This window comes from Oryctolagus cuniculus, chromosome 13 (assembly GCF_051225735.1).
Source record: "Oryctolagus cuniculus isolate XC-2025 breed Fujian yellow rabbit chromosome 13, ASM5122573v1, whole genome shotgun sequence".
Lineage (NCBI taxonomy): Eukaryota > Metazoa > Chordata > Mammalia > Lagomorpha > Leporidae > Oryctolagus > Oryctolagus cuniculus.
Window position 1 is genome coordinate 65,644,629 of NC_142879.1, and position 17,507 is coordinate 65,662,135.

At 49.2% G+C, this 17,507-nt stretch overlaps 1 protein-coding gene across 2 annotated transcripts in view; it reads left to right on the forward strand.

The window, feature by feature from the left end:
• The window catches only part of KIF26B (kinesin family member 26B), a 513,525-nt gene that overhangs the window by 364,449 nt on the left and 131,569 nt on the right, over positions 1–17,507 (forward strand). For both annotated transcript variants that reach the window (XM_051820805.3, XM_008268164.5), the window contains one exon: positions 7,175–7,358. In XM_051820805.3, coding sequence (XP_051676765.3) covers positions 7,175–7,358 — 184 coding nt within the window. The remainder of the gene's footprint in view (positions 1–7,174; positions 7,359–17,507) is intronic.

Below are 17,507 nucleotides of genomic sequence, written 5' to 3' on the forward strand. Positions count from 1 at the left end.
CCTGTGTCGCTGACCCCACGGATGTCCTGAAAGCTGCTGTGATGTGTCATGCCATTGCTCATTATCACACAGTCTTAATCCCCAGAGCATTGAAGTATTTCTATTAAGTCCCCTAAACCGTGGTAGCCTGTGACAGCACGGCTGTTTCCCACTGCACCGCCGCTTGGCCCGTGCTTTGCACGCTGACGGGGGAGTTTGTGCTGCCGCCGCCCCTGGGGCAGGACCCTTTTTTGCAGCAGGTGCAGCACTTCGAGATTTTGCAGTTGCGCAGCTGATATCTCACCCAACAATTGCCTGGGTTGGATGTAACAGAGCTTGGATGACCTCTTCATTTTTGATAAGCCTTTCACCCACCTCTCCGAGTATCCCGTATTTGAGCAGCCCTGAGACACGATGAAGTGCTCTTTGGATATGGTTAGCAACACACCGAGCATGTGATGGCAGAAAGGGCTGGAGTCCTTGAACATCCCGTGATGCTCCCGAGGAAGGTTCTGGTCTCCACGAAGCGGATGATTCTTAGAAGATTGTTTGACCAGTACTTTAGTAATCTCTAGACACTAAGGGTGTTAGGCCCCCAGATGAATTCTCCTGAGAGGCACTTAGAAAGGGGAGGTTTTCCATTTAAATACAGTTCTAAAAATCCAGAGTGATAGTTTGGCAAATAGTCTATCACTCAGCTGCAAAAACAGAAATCAAAAGATCATCATAAATTCCCCCTCTAATCTGCTAACTGAGGCCTAAGGCTTCTCTTCCAGTTTTGTCAGTTAAATTCACCAGATAAAAATCTGCCTTATTTTTCCAGATGTGGGTAGATCTGGCCAATGCGAACAAGTAAGCGTTCCATGAGAAGGGCGTGGCCACTTCTAAATTGATTCCTGCTGATGTGTTAGGACAGTGATCAGTGTGAGATGAGTGAGGCTAGGAGAGAAAGGGCTGGAACCCGGGGGAAAGCACCACGCTCCTTTGGTTTAAATTCCTGCTCAGTACAGATGATTGCTCTTCTCTGGGCAGCCTGATAATGCTTAGCATGGCGCCACTTTCTTTATAGGTGTTCAGTAAATATTAATTTCATCCTGCTAGGGAGACTATCTTTCTCCTTGAAATAAGGCATAGAGAATTAAATGAAGCTAATGGATATTTAAAGATGTATGCTGGGATGAATAGCTTTAGGAAATATATGACACTATCCTTGGTAAGAACAAGACAAGTAAATATTGCTTTTAATAGCTTTTTAGGTTAATTTTTTGCTATTTGAAATCTTATAAAACAACTCATCTCTTTTTTCTTCCTATGAAGAAAAGAACTTGTAAGGCATTAATTACACAAAATTCACTTCTCTCCAAAATGTCTTTACCTTTTCAATTCATGACCGCCTCCCCTTTATGTCCCTGAATAATGCAATTAGACATGAATGATGTCTAAGCCTTCGCCCTCTCCTGTCTGTGTGTCGCTGAAGTGCTGTATAGAAGGAGCTGAGGCACCTGACCTCCAGGAGGTTGGAATAGGTAGAGTGGAGCTCCAACAGCCAGGTACGATGATGTCAGAATTAAAATAAAGTGCTCTTCTGGGATGTCTGGCTTTAAAAATGTGATTTCTAACGATTCTGAGATTCTCATTATGTACGTACTTTGTAAGTGTCTTAAAAGGAGAAAATCATTCCGAATGTCTTCTCAACATACTGCTCTCCACTACTGTCTCTCTGCTGTGAAGCCCATAGAGGCTTCCGTCAATGGAATCGAGATTCCAGGGACTGTGGCAGAATCTCTGTGTCAGGATTCTGGAAATCCTGCCCTCTATACCGTGTCCATCCTTCTCCACAACAGGTCTTGTTCATGGTTTCCTACCCGCTATGTGGACACACCCAGGGGCAGAAAGAACACTGTTTCGTGAAGCTGACCCATCATTAATGGGTTACTCCAATTTTTAGAAAAATGTCCCCTGGTAATTGTAAGCCCAAACATGCCTTCCCATTTCACTTACTGTTTTGCTGCGGCAGCTTTTGCTTTGTAAATCTAACCCCTACTCATCGATGATGTGGTATGGGGCACGTAGATCTGGATTCCTTCTCAGCTCCACTACTTACTGTTTTATTCTATCACAGTCCCAGTTATTGGTGCACTCAACCCTTTACAGCTTGGTCTTATTTAATTTTCATTAGATGTTCACCAACATAGACATTGTTTCTACTGCACCAAAATGCCGGCCCCATGCCTCTAGGCTTAACATCTTTTAGTGGCATATCTTTGTCTGTTAAACTATAATAATGTTATCTTCCTTCCAAGATTTTCTGAGATTCAAAAAGCAGCCTATGAAAATATCTGGCATCCTTGGTTGAAAAATCCTGCCTCCTGCACATACGTCAGTTGTTCATGTCCTTAAACACAGGTTTCTAAAAGACTCTTTCCTCCCTCTTTCTCTGGTTTTCTGTTCTCCAGGCTAAATATCCACAATTCCTCTAGTCATTCATTCACTCAACAAATATTTTTGAGCTCTCTGCCCTATTGGAATTTGCAGTCTAGAAGGGATACAGATAATGAGTAATAAACATGATAACTGTGTAAATAATCCACTGTGTTCAAAGATAGTGGGTGTCGTGATTGGGGACAACCAGGACAGAGGGAAGTTAGGAATCTGGGAGTGAGTGGTGTTTCATTTACTTCGCTGTATAACAAATTACCCCAAAACATAGTGGCTGAAAACAGGAATGCTCACATACTTTCTCTCACGCTTGATGGGGGTCAGGGCTTCAGTAGTGGCTGTGGTTTGTCCATGTTCCATGATGTCTGGGACCTCAGGCAGAAGACTTGAAGAATGGCGTCCAGAACCATCTAAAGTCTCACGCATGCCCCCTGTTGTCTGGGATGCTCAGTTCTTCTCCACATGACCCATTTGTCCCAACAGCATGGGAGCTGGATTCCAAGAGAGCCTGCCTAGAGAGAGCCAGGTAGAAGCCATGTTGCCTTTTGCGACCTAAGCTCACAAGTCCTACAGCCTCCATTCCATCACCTTTCTGTTGGCCAAGGCAATTTTAAAAGTTCCACTCAGATTCAAGGAGAAGGAACCAAGACCCCAACTCTCAATGGTGGTGTCTCAAGGTCACGTTCGAAGAAGAGCACAGGAGGCAGTGGGTGTTGTGGTGCAGTGGGTTAAGCTGCTGCTTGGGACACCTGCATGCCATATCCGAGTCCAAGATTCTCCACTTCCAATCCAGCTTCTTGCTAATGCGTCCTTAGAGGCAGAGGGTATCTCAGGTGCATAGGCAGAGACCCAGATAGAGTTCCTGTGCTCCCGGCTTTGGCCTGGTCCAGTCCTGGTTGTTGTGGGTATTTGAGGGGTAAACTAGTAAATGGAAGATCTCCCTCTCCCTCTCCCTCTCCCTCTCCCTCTCCCTCTCCCTCTCCCTCTCCCCGCCTCCCCTCCCCCTCTCCCTCTCTCTCCCTCTCTGACTCTGCCTTTCAAGTAGATAAAATAAATAAAAATAAGTTTTTATTTTCAAAAGAAGAGCATGTGGGAGATATATTGTTGCAGCCATGTTTAGCAACTACTATCTACCATGGTGGGCAGAGTCAGTTCACTGGTAAAGTAACATCTGAGCAAAGGTGGAACGGGGGTGAGGGAGTGAGCCACTGCCTACCTCTGTCTGGGGCACAGTGTTCCAGCTTAAGGCAAGAGCCTGTGTCTTGTCGTGGGAATGTTCTAGTAATATTTAAAGGCTGGTATGGATGGAGCAGACGAATCAAGGAGAGTAGTAAGAAAATGGCCTGGGGCTGGCGCTGTGGTATAGTAGGCTAAGCCTCTGCTTGTGGTGCCAACATCCCATATGGGTGCTTGTTCGAGTCCTGGCTGCTCTGTTCCTTTTCTGATCCAGCTCTCTGCTGTGACCTGGGAAAGCAGTGAAAGATGGCCCAAGCACTTGGGTCCCTGCACCTACGTGGGAGACCTGGAAGAAGCTCCTGGCTCCTGGCTTTGGATCAGCTCAGCTCTTGCTGTTGTGGTCATTTGGGGAGTGAACCAGTGGGTGGAAGACCTTTCTCTCTGTCTCTCCTTCTTTCTGTCTATAACTTTACCTTGGAAATAAATAAAATCTTTAAAGGAAAAGAAAAAAAAGAAAATGGCCTGCAAGATAAAGGTGTGGGAGGGACATATCATTAAGGACACCTAGGCCGTTCTAGGTACTTTGTCTTGAGTGAGGTGGGGAGTAAGAGCAGACTTAAGTTCTGAAATTACTCTGCCCACTGTGTAGCGATCAGGCCGCTGGGGTGGACAGTGGTACAGAAGAAGGGAGACAAGTTAGGGGACGAAGGCAGGGATGCACAGGAGAGGCTGGTGGCTCAGACCAAGAGGGTAAGTGTAGTGTGGTGAGAGGAGGTAGGCAGATCCATCTTTTCAGATTAAGCCAAGACAATCTCCTGATGGAATGATGCGTAGCGTGACCAGAAGTCAAAGACGGCTGGGTCCTGGAAGAACGGACTGTCCGCTTCCTGAAACAGGGGAGGCTGCTGCAAACAGCTTTGCAGGAAGACGTCAGGATGGCAGCTTTTGGGTGGAAAAGTTTGAGATGTCCGCTAGGTAGCCAGGTGAGACTGTTGAAGGGGCGGGTGGACACAGATAAGGAGTTTCAGAGAGGGTGGTCCTAGCTGGACATAAGGACTGAAGAGTCCCAGGGGTAGAGATTTTATCTAAAGCATGATCTGGGGAAAGCACCCTCAGGAATGGAGTGTGGAAGCGAAGAGGACCAAGGGCTGAGCCCTGAGCCCCACGAAGAAGGGGTCAGCCCAGAGACAGGAGCCAGCGAAGGAGACTGGAGGGAAGTGACCAGGGAGGAGAGCATGGGGGAGGGAGGGGTACGCCCAGTGCTCTGGCTGGTCAGGACGGGGCAGCACCCTGGCCTTGGTCAGGATGGGGCAGCACCCGTGGCCTCGGTCAGGACGGGGTGGCACCATGGCCTTTAGCAATCGTAGTGGCCATGGTAACCCAGATGAGCAGGTTCAGAGGCGTCGGGGGGCACGGAGGCCTGACTGCAATGAGGATGGGGAGTGGAGGAGAGGAAGTGAGGATGCGAGTCCAGGCGGCACCTCCTGTGAGCTTTGCTGCTGCGATGAGTGAGGGAACAGAACAGCCGGCCCGGGAAGAAGGATCAGAGATGGATGTGCATTTTCTTGTTGAAGATGGGGTAAAGAGTAACACCTGTGCGTGTGCTGTTGGAACAGAGCTGGTAGAGGTGGAGCGGGGATGTGGTGGGAGGGGGCAGGAGGAAAGCAGCCTTGAAGGGTGTCGTGGATAGTCCCCCATCTCCGGGAGCCTTGCTGGGCTCTGCAGGGTGTGTGCAGGGTGAGCACTGGCCATGAGTGGCAGAGATAAGGAAAAGGAAAAAGCCCCTAGGCCACTAACTCGCTAAGCTGCCCTTCAATGTCGCTCCTTTTCCTGTCTGTCTGGCCATTGGACTGCTGCTGGGTCCTTTTTCCATGGGACAGAGAACCCGGAGTGTAGACGGATGGATAGGCGTCACCTGCCAGTCACCAGCATGTTGTCAACATGAAGCAGAGACGTGTCGCGGGTGTCAGAAGAAGAGGGAGTGATGCCTCCGTGTGCCAGTGACTGACACACGCCCCGGGACCAGGCACTCACTGTTCATTTAGGGAGAGAACCACAGAGAGAAGTGGGAACTGCCAATTGCCCCAGCGCAATCACGGGACAATTTTGTTTCACCCTTAATTGTGGAGGGAAGGCGTCAGGACGCGTGACAATGACACAGTGAATGAAAGATTGAAAAAAAAAAAAAAAAAGACCCTCCCAGTTTTTTCTTTTCCCTGACTGGAAAAGGAAAGCCTTGTAGAAATCTGCTAGTGCCCTCCGCTCCCTGTGACCCTACAGAGGGACGGTGGAGTTCTCGGAGCTTGCCATGCGGTACTGGGACTTTTTGGTTCTCTTTCCACCAAGAGCGAGTATTCCTCATGTCTCCCTCTTGTGAAATAGATTTCCAGCCAAGAAAAATTAAACTTGGAAGTGATGATGCCATTTATAGCTGTGTTTATGCATTGGCAGTTTCGTAGCTGATATTTTTAGCGAAACAGTTGTTAAACTCCACACTTCCAGATCCCGAGGTGAGACGGGGAGAGGAATGAGGTCAGCTCTGCCGAGGCTGTCCTCCTGACCTGCCTGTCCTGTGACCCGTTGGGGACTTGGGAAGGACGTTGGATAGATGATGAGGTTTCGATCTGCAGAGCAGAGTCAGGTAGTCCCTGGGCTTTAAGCAGCAGCTCAGATAGTTCATAGCCTTTGATAACCAAATGGAAATTCTGCAAACAAGAGTGTGCTGTGAAAACACCAAGAGGCAACCCGGAAATGAGGACCTTGCCATCTGCAAAATGGGTTTGCATCACACCGCCCCTTGCCTTGTTTTTCTCCTCTCTTCTGTAATATGATGGCATCCTGATGACGGTGGTGTAGTAAGATGATGGTGTCACACAGGGACTGTGAATGCTGAAGCTGTGACATCACCAGCCAGCAACCTCCCCCACGCCCTCCTTCCCCTGTCTGCACCGTCTCTGCCATCTTTGTTGTCTTGACCGCCCCACCCTTTGCACTTGCCTGGGAACTGCATTCTGTGTTTACAAAGGCTGTCCTGCACAAAAGCCCGCTGTCCACGTGAGCAGCCCAGAGCCTCAGCACCAGGCACCCTGGCTGCAGCTTCTGTCGGGAGTTGGTGTTCCTTTCTACAACCACGTAGATGTACGCCTTCCCCACAGCACCCGGCCTCATGTTAGCCTTCCTCAGCCAGATGCATGGCCTGCCTTCATTGGTCACCGCATGATTCCTAATCAGCCCGGGTTGGATTCTATAAGGCGTTTGGGTTTTCATGTGAACTCATGGGTCTCTCGCACGTGGGTTTATGCCAGGGAAGTTACGGAGTGGCAGTGTGTCCCCAGGGATGGCCGGCTGTCAGGCTTAAGCGTTGCATTGGTGGGTGACAAACAGTTCTTGCTCAACTCTGAATGCAGAGCCCTCTCGTAGCAAGGGGGCGACCACGGAGGGTGCGGAGGAGGCGGGAAGGAACTCTTAGACCTCAGTAACGACTGGGGTTCCTTAAGAGAAAGAATATAGGGTAACCCTGGCGTATCTGATTGTACCACAGTTTTCCCCTGATTGTACCTTTTCTTCCTTTCCCCTCCAGAGCTGCCCAGAAGTTAAATCTGTCTTCTAAAAAGAAGAAGCATCGCCCATCTGCCTCCGCCGTGTCTGAGCCGCCCCCCTTTGCCACCAGCTTCAGTGGGATTCTGCAGACCGCCCCACCCCCCGCCCCGCCCTGTCTGCTGCGGGCCGTGACCAAGGTGAAAGACACCCCGGGCCTGGGCAAGGTAGGCACTGTCTGTCACCCGCGCCACCTGCCCACGTGCAGGGTCGGGGATTGAAGTTGGCAACCAAGAAAACGAAGGCTCCGGTTCGTTCAAGCATGAAGGTACTAGGGAAAAAGAGGCAACGTGAACTTGGTCTGGAATCCAGGGGTGGCCCCTTTATCTGCAGGGCCGGTGACCCACGGGAAACAGTAATTTGGAAATAGGAAATAGAAGATTCCAGAACGAAGTAGATCATGAGCTTTGAATAACTTGGATTAATTATTGTTTTGTTGTTGTTGCTGGTATTTTGTTGTGCCTGATTTATACAGTAGACTTTATCATAGGTAGATATAGAATCTGTGGTTTTGGGCATCCGTGGACCATATCTTCCTTGGAGACAGTAAAATCTTCTGTGGTTGTATACATCACATGGTAGATGAAGACATTCTCATCGCGGTTGATCCGGTCTGATTTTGGTGAGAGGTAACTTTGCATTGCTTGAGAGAACTGTAGCCATGCAAAGGCGAGACACAAAGACACACAAAAAGCAAGGTCAGCAGCACAGGCAGGGGACCCGGAGGAGACCGGGAAGGAGACCCCGAGATGCTTCCTAACCTCCCCTTGACTCCTCCCATCTTCCCCTCCCCTCCAGAGAAACCGAGAAGTCTGCCTTTGGACCTGAGCACCCGTGGCAGGGCTGGGGAGCCTTGTGGGTAGCACCTTTCTCGCCAAGAAATGCCACTTTATGAGCTGTCACAAGCACTTAGAGACGTAGGAACCATGTGGCTCTAACTTCTCTCTTCTGAGATAAACATTTGGGTGAAGTCACTCAGAGTTTACTCTGTAGTAAGTAAATAAGCTGGACTCATGAAAACATTCAGCTAAAGGGGCAGGTGGTGGCTTGGTTTTTTTTGTTTTCGTGAGAAGTAGGATGGTGCACACAACCTTGCCCGTGCACCTGGCTCCAGCCCTGGGTTGCTGTGGAGTTGTGTTGAAGGGAGCAGCCGCCAGGCCCTGCGGACGGGGATCTTATCGTTCAGTGCTCCCACCACGCATCCCCACGCTGCCCAATCCCGGTCCTGCCTAGGGCTGTGGTCTTCACCGAGGCCGCGGTGCCTCTGGCGTTCATCCTTGCACCCTCAGCTGCTGCCTTCTCTGTTCTTTTCTCCTTCCTCAGTTTCTCCTGTCTCCTCCCATTCCCTCCCACCCTGTTAGGAAGGTATTAGCCTCGGGCTGCTGGACAGAGCAGTGGTTGCTCCGTGCTGGAGTTTTGCAGGGTGTTGGATGGGGCGGGCAGTGGTCAGCTGACAGCATCTCCACCCCAGAAGGAAAGACAGACCCACGGGACAGGGCGGTGGCCTGGGCTCAGTCAATGAGGGCAGCAGAGTGTCTGCCCCCTCAAGAGCTCCTGCTCCCCAGGATGGCTCCGTCCAGCACACATCAGTAGGAGCCACAGCGGGAACTGTCTTCCTGCATCTGAAACGCTGGCCTCGTCCGCAGTTCCTACGAAGGTGGACGTGGGTGCCCCTGCAGGCAGCCTGGGCAGCAAGCTGAGGCCTTCTGCCACCTCTATCCCAGTCTCTCACCTCCTCCCTGGACTTTGTGAACCAAAGCATCTGGCCACCAAGGCTGGAGGCTGGGGCAGCAGTAAGAACATCCCCAGTCAGTGCGATGAGTCGGTACTTACACAGCAGTAGTTTGGAGGACAATGGACACCTGTCTAGATTGCATGATGAACCATAGTCAGTAACCAGGTATAAGGGGTCTTACAGTAAATAGCTCGTAGGAAACAACAGTTTGCAAATCAGACATTTTTTTAAATTACAGATATTGTCCTTCTCACCTTTTTTTTTTTTTTTTGACAGGAAGAGTGGACAGTGAGAGAGAGGGACAGAGAGAAAGGTCTTCCTTTGCCATTGGTTCACCCTCCAATGGCCGCCATGACCAGCGCGCTGCGGCCGGCGCACCGCGCTGATCCAAAGGCAGGAGCCAGGTACTTTTCCTGGTCTCCCATGGGGTGCAGGGCCCAAGCACTTGGGCCATCATCCACTGCACTCCTGGGCCACAGCAGAGAGCTGGCCTGGAAGAGGGGCAACCGGGACAGAATCCGGTGCCCCGACCGGGACGAGAACCCGGGGTGCCGGCGCCGCAGGTGGAGGATCAGCCTGTTGAGCCGCGGCGCCGGCTCTTCTCACCCTTTTGCAATCCAAAATGCAATCAAAGTCCTGAGTTTTCCATACAGTGTGTTGTATGTGGGCACATTGGCATACGGGTCAGAGAAGGTGCTGGAAGGTGTGGCTTCTGCCTGACCAGTGGTCACCAGGCAGCTAGGCTGTGGGGGCAGGGGTGAGGAGGAAGTGACAGAGGAAATGTGTGTTCTCCAAGATGCTAATAGTCATAATAGGCCGAGTTTGCCTTATCCGAAGTTACTGAGATCAGATGTGCTTTGCAGCTTAGATTTTTGGGGTGGTTTGAGATATTTGCATGTTCTGCATAAATGGGCCATCAGGATGGAAGCCAAGTCTCAACACAAAATTCATTTTTATGAAATATTTTCATTTGATTTTATGATTTATTAAATAATTTACTTAATTTTATGTGGTAGTTTTAAATGTGCCTGCCACACAAGGTCACATGTGAAATTTTGCACGTGTGGCATCATCTTGGCACTCAAAAGGTTTAAATTTGGAGCATTTTGGGTTTTTGGATTTGGGAGGCTTAATCTGTACTTATCACATTAGAACGTGTGCTGTGATTGAGATAAGAGGACTGTCAAGCACAATTTGACCTTGTCTCCTCTTGCACAGAGAGCATGTGGTCCGGGGTGGGCATTTGGTGCAGAGTGAAGACATCATTTGAGGCGCCCACATCCCATATTGGAATGCCTGGGTTTGAGTCCTGGCTTCACTCCCAATTCCAGCCTCCTGGTAATGCAGACCCAGGAAAAGCAGCTGATGATCCAAGTAGCTGGGTTCCTGCCACCATGCAGGGGACCCAGATTGAACTCCTGGCTCCTGACTTTGTCCTGGTCCAGCTGAGGCTGATACAAGCATTTGGGAAGTTAACCAGCAAATGGGAGATCTCTCTCTCTCTCTCTCTCTCTCTCTCTCTCTTTTAGAGATATTGCTTATGCGTTTTTCTTTTCTTTTCTTTTAAAGATTTATTTATTTGAAAGTCAGAGTTACACAGAGAGAGGAGGAGAGGCAGAGAGAGAGAGGTCTTCCATCCGCTGCTTCACTCCCCAGTTGGCCGCAATGGCCAGAGCTGTGCTGATCTGAAGCCAGGAGCCAGGAGCTTCTTCCAGGTCTCCCATGCGAGTTCAGGGGCCCAAGGACTTGGGCCATCTTTCACTGCTTTCCTAGGCCATAGCAGAGAGCTGGATCAGAAGTGGAGCAACCGGGACATGAACCAGTGCCCATTTGGGATGCTGGCACTGGAGGCTACCTGCTACGCCACAGGGCCAGCCCCCCCCCCCCAAAAAAAAAATAGAGTGGTTCTCAGAGTGCCAGCTGGCTTGTTCACTCTGACGCACCATACAGCTGCCACACTCCCTGACCTTAGCTGAGCCCACGTGCCCAGACCCCTGCTCTTCCACCCCCACTAAGGTTTTACTGTAATTAGGAACTGAAATTCTTTTTTTACCCACATGGAAAAATTTGTATCAATTGGCCGGCGCCGAGGCTCACTAGGCTAATCCTCCGCCTTGCGGCGCCGGCACACTGGGTTCTAGTCCCAGTTGGGGCGCTGGATTCTGTCCCGGTTGCCCCTCTTCCAGGCCAGCTCTCTGCTGTGGCCAGGGAGTGCAGTGGATGATGGCCCAAGTCCTTGGGCCCTGCACCCCATGGGAGACCAGGATAAGTACCTGGCTCCTGCCATCGGATCAGCGCAGTGCGCCAGCCGCAGCGCATTGGCCGCGGCGGCCATTGGAGGGTGAACCAACGGCAAAAGGAAGACCTTTCTCTCTGTCTCTCTCTCTCACTGTCCACTCTGCCTATCAAAAAAAAAAAAAATCGTATCAATTGATCCCTGTTGTATAATTTGCATTTGTATTTTAATACACCAGAATTTAAGATGGAGCATGAATGATTGGTGCAGTATGTAAATCAGCATATTTGAAGTAGACAAGCTTGACTGAGTTGCCAAAAAGTAACTTGAGCCAGCGCTGCGGCTCACTTGGCTAATCCTCTGCCTCAGCGCCGGCACAGCGGGTTCTAGTCCAGGTTGGGGCGCTGGATTCTGTCCCGGTTGCTCCTTGCTCCTCTTCCAGTCCAGCTCTCTGCTGTGGCCAGGGAGTGCAGTGGAGGATGGCCCAAGTGCTTGGGCCCTGTACCAGCATAGGAGACCAGGAAGAAGCACCTGGCTCCTGGCTTCGGATCAATGCAGCACGCCAGCCGTAGCGGCCACCCAGTGAACCAACAGAAAGGAAGACCTTTCTCTCTTTCTCTTTCTGTCTCTCTCACTGCCTAAATCTGCCTGTCAAAAAAAAAAAAAAAAAAAAAAAAAAAAGTAACTTGATTGCTTAAGTCTGAGCGGGGGCCTTCCAGGCCGTGGAGGTCGGGATAGGAAAGCAGCTCCTGACCTGACAGTGGCCTCTCAGGTGAGAGCCCTGTACCCAGCCCAACCCCATCTTGGTCCTGTGTGCCTCAGCCACCCAAGACCTTGCTCAACAAACCTGGGAGATTTTCTTAGTAAATTAGAAAACTGAGGCCTGGCGAGGCTGAGAAATACTCCAGTGGCTCCAGAATCAAGGTCAGAAGTGGGAACCTTTAGGCCATGTTGTTTTCTCCTGGGTCACTGGGATGCCCCTGAATATATGTTGCCCTTTAAAATACTGAGTGGAGGGTACGTGTCATGGGGCCATGTGGTAGCAAACAACATTGGGAGCCAATTGCTTTTATCTGGTGGAGAAGGACATACTTGCCTTCCCGGAGTCATAGCTGGGACAAACAGGAGAGTGACACCAAGAACAGATACACAGAGGATGGCACTCAGAGACTCTCCAGTCTGCCCCACCACCCCACTTCCCTGCTGTCTGTGGCAGCACCCCCTGCCCTGCCCACTCCCAGGCAGTCACTGCTGGCCCTTGAGCACCTCTTGAGGCAAAAGCCTCTGTGGAGGCCACAGTGATGGAACAAGGTGAGGTTAAGATCAATGCACTTGGAGCTGAGCACAGCCACACTCACACAGGATGGGCGTGCAAGAGGCTAGCACCTGGGGCACTTCCCAGTGCTCAGCCGGCACCTAGAGGGCACCTGCCATGTGTGGCCACTGTGCCGAGCAAGTTTGCAGTGATGGACAAGGCAGGGTGCCTGTCCTTACAGCACGTACCCTCTAGTACTTCATTCTGGTCAAATTTAGGAATCTCAACAATTTGGATTGATATAAAGGGATTTAAGGAAAATGAGGCTAACTTTAAAACTATTTTTGAGCCCTGGCTCCATTTCCCATCCAACTTCCTGCTAATGTGTGCCCTAGGAAGGCAGTAGATGATGGCTTAAGTACATAGGTCCCTCCGACCCGTGTGGGAGAACCCCAGAAGGAGTTCTGATCTCCTGTTTTTGGCCTATCCCAGCCCCAGAAGTTGGGGGCATTTGGGGAGTGAACCAGCAGATGCAGGATCTCTCTGTATCTGTCTCTCTGCCTTTCAAATCAATAAATAAAATAACCAAAAAGTTACTCAATTCCTCAAATCCTTAACATTTAATAAAAAGAAAATGTTCTACTAAGTGATCTTGTAGAGTCTTAACGAATAGATAAAGATGATTAGTGGATCAGAGCAGCTTAGTGGCCATTTATATTTCACTGATTTGGCTTATGTGTAAATGATACTCATAATCTGTTTGAAAATGATTCCTTCTCCTAAGTCAGCAAACACTTCTTCATGAAATTTGTTTGCACAATTAATTAACATCCATGGTTAAGGTTCATTTGTTAGTGTGTCACAGCGGAATGTCAGAGCTCTTTGTCTTGGATTAGAAACTTCTAGAGCTAAGCAAGACATCTGTGTAACTCACGAATTGTACTGCAGCCGCACCGCCCATGCAAAAGTGCTTCGGAAGGTGAGAGTGGCGATGGTGACCATTATGTGTGGTTGATGACAAGCCACCTCCAGGCTGGCCGATTCTTCCCTTCCAAGGACTCCCGGAGAGGAATCCCTGAAGCACGAAGTGGGGAAAAGGAGCCTTTCCTCTCTTCGAAGTCTCCAGGAAAACCTCAAAAGAGTGACAGTGAGCAGCAGCCAGCCTTCCCCCCAAACACGTAGGGAATAACCGAGAATTCTCACGGGTGGGTTGCAGCAGCAAGACACCAGACTCTAGAGTTTGGAAGGATCCTGAAGTCGGAGATGCAAACATGAAGGGAATTGTGGAAAATTCAGCTGGGACACGTCAGGGAGAACTGGTCCTCTCTGAGTCACTGCATAAGTAACTGGAAGGACTTGCTGTGTCCCAAGCACTGACAGGTGCCTCCGGGAACAGACAGGTCACAGGAGCTGACTGTCTACCCTGGGTGGCGTTGCTACAAAGGAGGGCGAAGACGCATGCTGAGCTCATAACCCCTCGGCTCCCGTGAAAATGTTTGGTGCTGCACCCTCCTACTGGGGCCTGCTTAGCCTGGTCTGGGTGGAAGGGCTGTGTGGTGTCCATTGACAGTGTGTGCCCATCAACACTCATGCCCAGACGTGCATGCATTCTAGTGCCTCCCTGAGATTTCTCCTCTGTGGGCAGGGTAGCCCCCAAAGCAGGCAGCGTGGGGAAGCTGTGATTCAGAATGAGGCTTCTTGGCCGGCGCCGCGGCTCACTAGGCTAATCCTCCGCCTTGCGGCACCAGCACACTGGGTTCTAGTTCCGGTTGGGGCGCCGGATTCTGTCCTGGTTGCCCCTCTTCCAGGCCAGCTCTCTGCTGTGGCCCAGGAGTGCAGTGGAGGATGGCCCAAGTGCTGGGGCCCTGCACCCCATGGGAGACCAGGAGAAGCACCTGGCTCCTGCCTTCGGATCAGCGTGGTGCGCCAGCCGCAGCACGCCGGCCGCGGCAGCCATTGGAGGGTGAACCAACCGCAAAGGAAGAACTTTCTTTCTCTGTCGCTCTCTCTCACTGTCCACTCTGCCTGTCAAAAAAAAAAAAAGGAGGCTTCTTTGTCCAGCCACTGATCTCCATTCTGCTCAGTTCTTGATTCTATGTCATCTCTTAACACAAGTTTCCATACCTATGCCAGCATATTTTGGCTTCTAGTAAGACTTGTATGCTCTAAATAACGCGCGTGCGTGTGTGTGTGTGTGTGTGTGTGTTTTACACTCAAACATTTACATAGTATTTGGCTTATATCACCAGGTCCTCTATTATCTTGATTTAGTTTTGAATCTAAACTTGCCCTTGTTTGGTGGGTAAAGTAATAACATTTAAAAAAAGAAGAATCATGTTTTTTTTTTAGTAGAGACTCTTTTCCTTTGTAGATTTATTACCATTTTTAAGATATAAGTCATTAAGCTACAAAATCGTGACACTGCATGGAAGAGAAAGTCAACTGATGTTCTGATTATAAGAAAAGGATACAATAAGATTTTTAAAAATTAAAGAAAGACATTTAATATGGCACAAATGTAGCAATGATTCATTTTTTCAACAAGTAGAAACCAGGAGGACCGCTCTCCTTCAGGAAGTGATACGTCAGGGCTACATCAAGGTTATATGAAGGAGGAACCCTCCTGCGTTCCTGCCCACCAAGGTTCAGGAACAGAATGCAAATTATCCAGTTCCTCATTATCATGTCTACTCTTCCTCGTCTGCACCTTTAGCAGAAAGAAGGGCAAAGATTTGAGCCAGCCTTGAAAGTTCGTGTCAAGTATATACAACATGAAGAATTTAAATGCAATGGCAAAGCCTGGGCCCCAGAAGTCACGCCCATTCACTACTCCATCTTTAAACAGTAAGGGCAGGAAAAGTGAATTGTGTGTTCTCTACGTTTGTGTGCTGTTGGGAAAAAAAAATCCCTGCATAATTAATACATACACATTCATCACTATCCTAGCCTTATAACTTTGTAAATTAGATTGTTAGCTCTTCTGGGAAATAAACTCATGCGACCTCCCGCTCCTTAATTACAGTTACTTTCTCTGGGCTCAGTTGGTTTGGGTTGTTTGCTGAGCTCAGGTTAGAGTTGGCTTTTCCTTTCCTTTTCTTCTTCTTTCTGATTTCTTCTTCGTCCTACCGGTATCTCAGGAGAAAGGAGACTGGGGGCATACGTTCTGACGCATTAACCTTGTTCTGACGCATTAACCTTTGTGGTTCCTTTGTTCCCAAGACCCACCCATTTCCGCTCCTGCACATGCGCAGTGCAGGGCGGGCTGGGCAGAGCAGGTGGGGAAAGCACGAAGGATCGGGATGTTCCTGGGGAACCCAAAAGACCTAAGTCCTGGGCATTGTTTTCTACACCAGAGTTGAATTTAGGAGCCTTCGTTGTTGCAAATGAACACAAACTTCTTAGGAAGATGTTCTGTCTTAAAGGTTAGGAAAGCCTTAAAGGCATGTGGAAGGGAAGTGTTAAGTCATTTTTATTCATTATGAACCTTGCTGATCAAGTTGTGGGCATAGCCTTTACTACCGTCTTCATTATCAGGTGGCATACTAGAAGGGGGAAGCCGCCACCTAATTAGGTCGGACAACACAACACTTCATATCAAGTTCTTTCTTCTCTGGCTTTCCCGACGAGGTATCTACACAGGCTGGATGGAAGGCGCTGGGGCTTGCAGGGTCAGGGGCTCCTGCAAGCTCATTTCACATCCATTTCCTCATGGATATTCTGCGTGTTCCAACTCCCTGGCCTTTCCCTGCCAGCTTGCAATGAGAATCTGGGTCCTCTGAAAACCTGGTTCAAGTTTAAGCCTTGCAGACACCGATACTTAGGGGTGCACTCCCCAAGAAGTATCTGCAGGCAAGGCAGGATTCAGTTCCTTATCTTCCCAGAAGAGAGCCTTTGCCATTTCCTCTTGCTGTGCTGCCCGCGTGACGGGAGAAGAAAGCGTATCTGCTCCTCTTGGCACCCCTTCAGTGTGGGCTCACGGGAAGGACACACGGTAAACGCTGAGTGTTGTTGCAGCTTCTGCCAACGTGAGGTCCATCCTGGAGGAGGCAGAAAAGCCAGGAGCATCTCAACGGTGAGACCTCAGTGGGCATTGGCCCCCGGCTACTGCTCCTCAGGCTGTGAGCTGCCCTGGGTAGTTACATCAGGTTAGAAGACTGCTCTTGGCACCCTGGCAAATGGCAAACTTCTCAGGGGTGCTCTTAAAAGATCATCTTATCCAACCCTCTTATTTTGCCTATGAGAAGTCACTTGTCAATCCATTTATGTGTGAGAAGACAAAAGTTAAGCTTCTGAATGCAAAAGATGATTTGTCTTGACAACCCTCAGTCAGAATTTGAAGAAGAAATTCTTAGTTTTCCCCCACTGTCTGACCTTTGGCCTCAACTTTACTGGCTCGGCGTTGTTGGGTATTAAGTGGAGATGGTGGGCAGGTGTAAACGTGTAGAAGGAGGAGGAAGAGGACTTTTTGCAAAGCCAGCAACCTTTACCATAATTGGAGGATGGGCTGGGGTCTCTTGGAATATCCGTAATTCCTAATTAGCATCCTGACTCGTGGAATGAAAACACGAGATAAAATGAAGGGATTCTCTCTGGAATAAATGCCACTGTCTCAATTAACCAAAGGGCAATAAGATGGATTATAATGCCAGAATAGGGCTTTTGATCAGTCTTTGTCCCAAAATCACATTTTAGTCGAGCTCAGCACAATGAGATGATTGCTGATATGAGGAGAATGGTAGGTATATTTTCAGCTAACATTTCTGGCATCTTATCTTCCTATGTCTTTCTCTTGCTAATGGCTGAAAGGAAAGTTAATCATGATTTGCCATAATTATCCCATTAAAATAGGATTGATAGCAATGTTTTATAAAAAAAAATGGTGATTCGAAACTGCTGAGTTAATTAGAAAGTTTTCCTTTGTGTCTCACACAGTGAGAGGTGCTGCCCTTGCGTACTGACTGATTTGCATCAAACAAAATATTCCAATCTCTTTCTAATGCTTCGTTGAACTGAGATGTGTCATTAGGGAGGGAAATCATCCTGATAACATTCCTAAAAGCAAAACGTGTATTTTCTTTAGATTGTTAAAT